The 9,007-nt window shown below is 34.5% G+C and overlaps 1 protein-coding gene across 1 annotated transcript; it reads left to right on the forward strand.

Annotated features, from left to right (window-relative positions):
• Window positions 1-1,944: 1,944 nt before the first annotated feature.
• On the forward strand, window positions 1,945-5,910 carry LOC126755760 (uncharacterized). The gene is made up of 8 exons (XM_050468499.1): window positions 1,945-2,087; window positions 2,150-2,183; window positions 2,250-2,297; window positions 4,852-4,919; window positions 4,981-5,192; window positions 5,259-5,471; window positions 5,544-5,697; window positions 5,807-5,910. The coding sequence occupies exons 4-8, from the start codon at window positions 4,856-4,858 to the stop codon at window positions 5,908-5,910; spliced, it is 747 nt and encodes a 248-aa protein (XP_050324456.1). The 5' UTR covers window positions 1,945-2,087; window positions 2,150-2,183; window positions 2,250-2,297; window positions 4,852-4,855.
• Window positions 5,911-9,007: the final 3,097 nt, after the last annotated feature.

Here is a 9,007-nt window from a genome sequence, read left to right on the forward strand (position 1 = left end):
ACTATGGCAAAATTGGGTCACTCGATGTGGAAATGTTGAGTTGATTCTACACCATCTTCTTCGAAACATCTGATGCAGCTGGCACCGGGTAAGATGTTAAATCTGCACAGTTTTCGCGATGATCATTTCGACATATCAGCCTGCAAATCCGCGTCAGTTATGGCATACGAATAAAAATGACATTGCCGAAGACTAAGAATTTAAAATGGGTCAATTCCGGTTGATACATCCGGTGGTTTGATATCAATTCCATCTGCCGTTTACCAATTCACGAAAGATGAACTCATCTCAAATGTTCGGACATTGGACAAATTATCGTAGCTACGATTCCTTAAGTGCACGCGCAATGTTAGCTGCCAAAAATACCGATGTTGTTGATTTAAACTGGAAGATTCAAAGTCAAATTCCGGGAGACTTGCGCTCATACAAATCGATCGATCATCTTGACAATGAAGACAACGCCGTTAATTATCCAGTGGAATTTCTAAATTCTTTGAAGAGGCTTGGTATGCCACCGCAACATTTGCGCACATTTGATTCTACGAATTCCTTTGAGTTCTAATGATTTGCCATTTCAGTTCAAACGTATTCCGTTTCCAGTGAAAATTGCATTTGAGATGACAATCAATAGGACACAAGGATAGTGTGTGTCATAAATTTTGAAATGCTTTGGTTTTCAAAAAGCCAGATATACGTGGCGTTCTCACGAGTTTGAAAACCATTTTTTTCTGTACACTGTAAACCTAAAGATGTTGTTTATTAAGCTGCGTTATATTGAGAAAAATACAATTCAAAACTACAATTTCAAAACACATAATTTCACGCAGGACAACGGCAGCGAGGTCAGCTAGTAAATAATAAAATTTTTAAGATACATCTAATCGCATGACATTTAATCATATCACATAAATTCTCACCATTTCATATCAAATGGAATTCAATTAAGTCAATTTAGGACAATTATACTCGTAACACTTAAAGACACTTCACCCTCATTCCACATTTTAATAATACACCATTTCACTTAACATGAAAGCATTAAACGTCAAATTACATTTAATCGTAACACTTTATAATACATCACACCACATCTCAGCCTATGCTATGCCACATCAACCCACATTTGATGCACATCTTAAATGCATAAGAGGTCATTTGTAGAGCAAAAATGTATATGTATATGAATGCTTAACTTTCTATATTAATTCCATCTGATTCTTTCACTTTATATTATACAAATGAAAACCCAACGAAGTAACCAAAATAAATCTGTGTAGAAATAGTGCACCCCGGGGTTTGATATTCCTCGTCTATATATAGTCGACATTTGATCCAAACTTAAGACTCCCGCAGATATCAAATATGTGTACCTAAGTTCTAACGACTCCCCTGCAAACCACGGCTACCCGCTTGAGACAAATATTCCAATACAACTACACATTTTTTCTCTATACACTAACACCAACGCACATTTTCGGGTTATTTTTTGTTTACCTAAATTCGATGAAAAAAAAGTTTGTTTCATTTCTTGATTTATTTGAATGAGTGCGAAGGAGAAAACATAATTTTCAATAGTGCCAAAAGAAAATCCCGAAAAGGGTAATAAAAAACGAGGGAAAATTGCGAGCCATTTGCAATTCTAGTGGGAAGAAGAAAGGTAAGTGAACAAATTTGCATATAAAAAATAAATTTTGAATTAATAACTTTATGCCATTGCAGCATTTAAACAAAGTACTTAGGAATATCTAAAAAGGTAAGAAACATTTTGAAATAATTATAAATAATTATACATTTAATTAATTCCTATTTCTCTCTTTAGAAATCATCAGTTCATCATTTAGCATCAGAAGCAGAACAATTTTAATTTGTGAGTTTTTTGTTAAATTTTAATATACATACATATATAAACACATACATATAGTAGCTATTTAATTGAATGACCAGTGCGGTTGGTCCTAAATATTTTTTTGAATGAGTGCGAAGGAGAAAACATAATTGTCAATAGTGCCAAAAGAAAATCCCGAAAAGGGTAATAAAAAACGAGGGAAAATTGCGAGCCATTTTCAATTCTAGTGGGAAGAAGAAAGGTAAGTGAACAAATTTGCATATAATAAATAAATTTTGAATTAATAACTTTATGCCATTGCAGCATTTAAACAAAGTACTTAGGAATATCTAAAAAGGTAAGAAACATTTTGAAATAATTATAAATAATTATACATTTAATTAATTCCTATTTCTCTCTTTAGAAATCATCAGTTCATCATTTAGCATCAGAAGCAGAACAATTTTAATTTGTGAGTTTTTTGTTAAATTTTAATATACATATATAAACACATACATATAGTAGCTATTTAATTGAATGACCAGTGCGGTTGGTCCTAATAACTTAATTTATAAAATAACTACAATGTTTAACAAGTGCGGGCGGTTGCAAATATTCTTATTATTCTATTCTTTTGGCCTGTGCAGTGATAAAATTGTATATAAAAGAACGTGTGTTTAAGCGGCCTGTGCATTGTTAAAATTTTATATAAAAGAACGTGTCCTTAAAGCGGCCTGTGCAGTCTTTAAATTATTTGCAAAAGAACGTGTGTTTAAGCGGCCTGTGCATTGTTAAAATTTTATATAAAAGAACGTGTCCTTAAAGCGGCATGTGCAGTCTTTAAATTATTTACAAAAGAACGTGGGTTTTACTGAACTTTTTGATTAATTATTTTCTTTTCAAATTTTGCGTTTATTTCTCACCGACGAGAGTTTTGTATATTTATATTTCTTTACACATATATATTTTATTATATATAATATTATCATATTTTATATTATATCTTATTATATTACATTATTTTTAGACTATATTATATTATATATATAGATATATTTTTAAAATTTAAAATTAATGAAAGGACATTTTTGAATCTTTTGAGTAAGGAGAAGGCAAAGTTTAGATCTACAGTTGCGAAGTTTAGGAAAATGAATGAAGATAGTAATTTAGAAAGCGATGATATACCATCCACAAGCAGGGCAGCAGTCTCTGACAGATTCTGTGAAGTAGCAGATAGTTGTAGAGAAACAATAGGTAATTTAGATATTGATGAGGAACTGGAATATAGTAGTAATAGGGAAAATGACAGATTTTTGTTTGATGATGACGAGGTTGATTTTTGTTTAGAAACAAAGGACAAAGATGTTAGTGAGGAACTTCGTAAGGGATTGAAGACATGGGCTGTTAAAAATAACATATCCCAAAATAGTTTAACGGACCTTTTACAAACCTTAGATAGAGCAGGTATTAAAGGACTGCCGTTATGTGCAAGGACTCTTTTAGGTACCAGTAGGCAAGTAGTAGAAATTAAATCTGTAGCTGAGGGGGAGTTATTGTATTTGGGAATACAATATAATTTTAATTTTCCAGACTTTGATTCCCTAGACGATGTAGAAAAAGTTTCTATAGATGTAGGAATAGATGGACTTAAATTGTATAAAAGTTCCAATAGGACATTATGGCCAATTTTAGGTCATGTAGTAGGCTTCCCTAATACAAGACCTTTTACAATCGCTTGCTTCTCAGGAATGAGTAAGCCAGCGAATGTAAATGACTTTATTAGGGAATTTTGTGAAGAAATAAAGTTCTTGCAAGAAAACGGAGTTAAAGTAGGATCTAGGCAGAATTTGAAAGAGTTTAGTGTTAGGATTTTTGTTTGTGACGCACCGGCTCGCGCCTTTGTCACTGGTGTAGAGTCACACATCGGGAAGAATAGCTGCCCTAAATGCATTCAGGAAGGGATTTATAAAGGGAGGAGAGTGTGTTTCTCACAAACCGTAGGAGAACTTAGGACTGATAGTTCATTTAGGAATAGAGTAGATATAAGTCATCATTTAGACGATTTTAAGCAGGGGGAAAATTTGCTAGAATCTGTAAATATAAACATGGTTTCTCAATTTCCGTTAGATCCAATGCATTTAGTTGATTTAGGGGTTACTAAGAAACTTCTTCAGTTGCTTGTTAAAAGAGGGAACGTAACAAAAATGAATGAAAAAATATTATATATTAACGACTACGTTCCCTCTGAATTTTCCAGGCGCAGTAGAGATCTGGACGAAATAAGCAACTGGAAGTCCACAGAATATCGTCAATTTTTGTTGTATTCGGGTATAATTGTGTTAAAAGATTGCATACCGGACGATTTGTATTATCATTTTCTTTTGCTACATTCCGGTATTCGTCTTCTAAGTTGCGAAAAATCTTGTAGAGTAGAATCCACTGTTGTCAATGAATTGTTAAAGGAATTTGTTAAGTTATTTTGTAATTTTTATGGACAACATTTGGTTAGTTTCAATATTCATGGTCTTTTGCATTTAACTGATTGCGTTAAAAAATTCGGGCATCTAGATAATTTTTCGGCATATAAATTTGAAAATCATATGCAATATTTGAAACGTACAATTAATAATCCTAATAAGATTTTGCAGCAATTATATTTAAGAATAGAAGAAAGAAGAAATGTTACAGATTCTAGCAAAATTCCTCGAATAGATAGGTTTATTATTAATTGCAAAAAAGATAAAGATAGTTTCTTTTTTAGCAGTAAAATAGGGTCTTTGAAAATTATCAACCAACAAAACCAACCAGATACTTTTGGTTGTCTTATTTTGACAAAAGTTGGTGATGTTTTCAAAGAGCCTTTGGTGTCCTCATCTGGTTTAGGTATTCTAGTAGGCGAAATTAAAGATGAGGACATTAAAATTATTAAAAAAGTAGATTTAGAATTTAAATATTTTTCTATTCCAATAGGGAATAAATTTATTTTAATTCCTCTATTGCACAATTTGTTTTATAATTTTACATAGATAAATGGATTTTTCTTTCCCAATTGACACCTCTTCCCCGGAGAACATTACTCCACGGCAGCGAGATGGTAAAATGACTTTATTGTACTTATGTGTTTTTCATTGTAATCATTTTAACTTTCTTTATAGGAGAAGAAATGAGCCAATTTCATATCGCCGAGCCCCATTCGCAGCGTATGGCCACCCAACTCCAACTTAATATAAGTGGGGATACTGCGTCGGTACTGCAGAAAATCCTTGAAAGCCTTGGTAGGATAGAATCTCGGCAAGAAGACATGATAAAACGTCAAGAAGACATGATAAATCGGTTATCAGCTGTAGAAAGCGCTCTTGCTAAGAAGGTATTTGTTGAAATAAAATCATTATATTTTAAAATTATTTTAATTATTTATTATTTTAAATTTCAGATGCCAGAACGTGCGGAGATCCAAGCACAAGGTCAATTGTTGCGGGAGTGTAAGGTGCTCTCGGCAAAAACCCACCGCAGTGTAAGCCGCATCACTGGCGAAGGAGTGAGCGAGGAGCAGACTCTGTTGCAAAGCTTGTTCCCAATGTCGTCAGAGGAAACATTGCTGAAGGTGGAGGAGCACCTTACACTCCAAACTTACTCTGACGCTATTGTATGTTTGCCTTTCTTTCCATATATATGTATATATATATATAAATATTTATAGATAAATATACATTTATAGACGGCCATTATTCTAAATATAAAATTTACCAAGGACTCGATAGAGAAGGTGATGCAGTCCTTATTTAGTGACGAGTTGGTGTGGCTGTATAACTACGAAGGAAAAGCTGGAAAAAAGGCCCTAAACAAATTAAGAATAGTGGATATCATTCTCGGTAATATTAATCTATTTTTATTCTTTTAATTTTTATTTTTACTTTTCCTTTTTTTTTAATTTTTCGTTTTTTAATTTTTCCTTTTTAATTATAAATATTTTACATATAGCTGCATTTGTAAATGTGCAAGATAAAAAAATTTTAGCTGTAAGACGTTTTGTCAGTTTAAGCCATAATAGATATAAGCATATAAAACGTAATATGAGGAACTAGATCCTTTTAAATTTAATTTTAAGTTTTTTTTTATTATTATATTTATAGATTAGTACGTAATATTTATGAATAAAATAAGAAATAATTAATGTTTTTCTTTTTTTTCAGTTTTTATTTTTATTTTCAGTAATATGTCTTTTATAATATTTTTCCACTCTTTTATTTTCAGGTTTTAATAACCTTTATTTTATTTTCAGTAATTTGTCTTTTATAATCTTTTTTCACTTTATTTTCAGCTAATAATAATTCTTTTCTGTAATTAATCTTTTTTCAGATGAAATTCTTTTTTTAAATTAAATATATTTTTATTTATGAAATGTTAGCGTTGAAATAATTAATTACAATTTTATATAAATACTTATGTAAATATTGATGAAAAATAATAAATTTAATAATATAAAAATTAAAAAAATAAAAAGTTTTCTTTGAAATTTTAATAAATTTTGAAAGTAGGAATCAAAAAATGCAACCCTGTATCAGCTGATAATACAACCCTGCATCAGCTGTTTAAAATGCAACCCTGCATCAGCCGTCGATTGGGGATATTAGAGCAGGACAGATATACTTTTTTATATGACACTGCTGAATGAGCGCAACAAAGATGTATGATCACATGTATACGTACGTGAGTAGGTAAAATATCTGCCAGGCTTAAGAAACATTCTATATGTTTACCACCACGTTTACCACCATGTTACCCGCTAATTATCTGGTGTTTTACCCGCTCATGGTTGGCAGGGTTAGTTCCTTCGCCAGTTCGCTCGCTTAGTTTGGGATTAAAAATAGTCGTCAATGTGCGTTTTTGTAGCGATTTAGAAATATTCACAAAGAGCGGTACACACGCACAAACATATGCAGAAAAAAAAGAAACTTAAAATTCAAATTGAATTGAATAGGCACATACCCAGAATGCATTGCCATAATCAATGCGACGCTCTGCAGCATCAACAGTGCTCGTCGGACACAAAATCCTGCCACAATAGCGATCTGTAAGTGGCGGATAATGCCGCGGTAGTAGTGGTAAATATTTTGCTACTTGTTGTTTTTGTTACTACTACTGGCTTTTCTGTTGTTGCTGCTGTAGTTACAGTTGTCCGTTTTGTTGCTGGCATTAAGCCGACATAGAAATGCGTTACTGAGCGCCGCTGCTGGAGCTTTGCATACCTAAAGGCACTTTAAAGGTAATGGATGCAATTTATTTAGCGCGAAAAATGCATATATAGGTATGTTTTAAAGAAATTGAAACAGTTTACTTTGTACCTGTGGATTTATTTAATTTGAGTTTTACTATTTTCTTTGTTTTGGCATTTGGCACGCGGAATAGTTGCACACAAATTCAATTACTTTTAAGTGTCGTTATTTAACGGTGTGGAAGGCAGAATTTTGATGCAGAGGAGTGCAGTGGTTTAGAGGTAGTGATTAATATGATTTAAAAAAAGTAGCCGAAAATTCAAAAGACAATAAAAGTACGAAATATCAGAATATTCTAAAAATGTTTGTAAATTGTAAAAATGCAAAAGTGTCAACGATTGTTTTTAACAAAAACGTCCGGAAACACGATGTGTACTTCGCCTGTAGACAATATTATGATATGAATTTTCGGTATTTTTTTAATGAAAAGGGGAGATTCCAGCTTTGACTATCTGCTACCATAAAGGCTCCTTAAGGCGGACGGCATTTAACTAAAGCGTTCACAATTAAAGCAATTTTTTTTTTATTTCATTTGACCCTATTCTTCTTTCATCAGTAAGTTCATATTCTTCTTCTTCTTAATTGGCGTAGAAACCGCTTAAGCGATTATAGCCGAGTTAACAACAGCGCGCCAGTCGTTTCTTCTTTTCGCTACGTGGCGCCAATTGGATATTCCAAGCGAAGCCAGGTCCTTCTCCACTTGGTCCTTCCAACGGAGTGGAGGTCTTCCTCTTCCTCTGCTTCCCCCGGCGGGTACTGCGTCGAATACTTTCAGAGCTGGAGTGTTTTCGTCCATCCGGACAACATGACCTAGCCAGCGTAGCCGCTGTCTTTTAATTCGCTGAACTATGTCGATGTCGTCGTATATCTCGTACAGCTCATCGTTCCATCGAATGCGGTATTCGCCGTGGCTAACGCGCAAGGGACCATAAATCTTTCGCAGAACTTTTCTCTCGAAAACTCGCAACGTCGACTCATCCGTTGTTGACATCGTCCAAGACTCTGCGCCATACAGCAGGACGGGAATTATGAGTGACTTATAGAGTTTGGTTTTTGTTTGTCGAGAGAGGACTTTGCTTCTCAATTGCCTACTCAGTCCAAAGTAGCACCTGTTGGCAAGAGTTATCCTGCGTTGGATTTCTAGGCTGACATTGTTGGTGGTGTTTACGCTGGTTCCAAGATAAACGAAATTATCTACGACTTCAAAGTTATGACTGTCAACAGTGACGTGAGTGCCAAGTCGCGAGTGCGACGACTGTTTGTTTGATGACAGGAGATATTTCGTCTTGCCCTCGTTCACTGCCAGACCTATTTTCTGTGCTTCCTTGTCCAGCCTGGAGAAAGCAGAACTAACGGCGCGGGTGTTGAGGCCGATGATATCAATATCATCGGCATACGCCAGTAGCTGTACACTCTTATAGAAGATGGTACCTTCTCTATTTAGTTCTGCGGCTCGAACTATTTTCTCCAAAAGCAGGTTGAAAAAGTCGCACGATAGGGAATCGCCTTGTCTGAAACCTCGTTTGGTATCGAACGGCTCGGAGAGATCCTTCCCGATCCTGACGGAGCTTTTGGTGTTACTCAACGTCAGTTTACACAGCCGTATTAGTTTTGCGGGGATACCAAATTCAGACATCGCGGCATAAAGGCAGCTCCTTTTCGTGCTGTCGAAAACAGCTTCGAAATCGACGAAGAGGTGGTGTGTGTCGATTCTACTTTCACGGGTCTTTTCCAAGATTTGGCGCATGGTGAATATCTGGTCGGTTGTTGATTTGCCAGGTCTAAAGCCACACTGATAAGGTCCAATCAGTTTGTTGACGGTGGGCTTTAATCTTTCACACAATACGCTCGATAGAACCTTATATGCGATGTTGAGGAGGCTAATCCCACGGTAGTTGGCGCAGAT

Source organism: Bactrocera neohumeralis, chromosome 4, assembly GCF_024586455.1.
Source record: "Bactrocera neohumeralis isolate Rockhampton chromosome 4, APGP_CSIRO_Bneo_wtdbg2-racon-allhic-juicebox.fasta_v2, whole genome shotgun sequence".
Classification (NCBI taxonomy): domain Eukaryota; kingdom Metazoa; phylum Arthropoda; class Insecta; order Diptera; family Tephritidae; genus Bactrocera; species Bactrocera neohumeralis.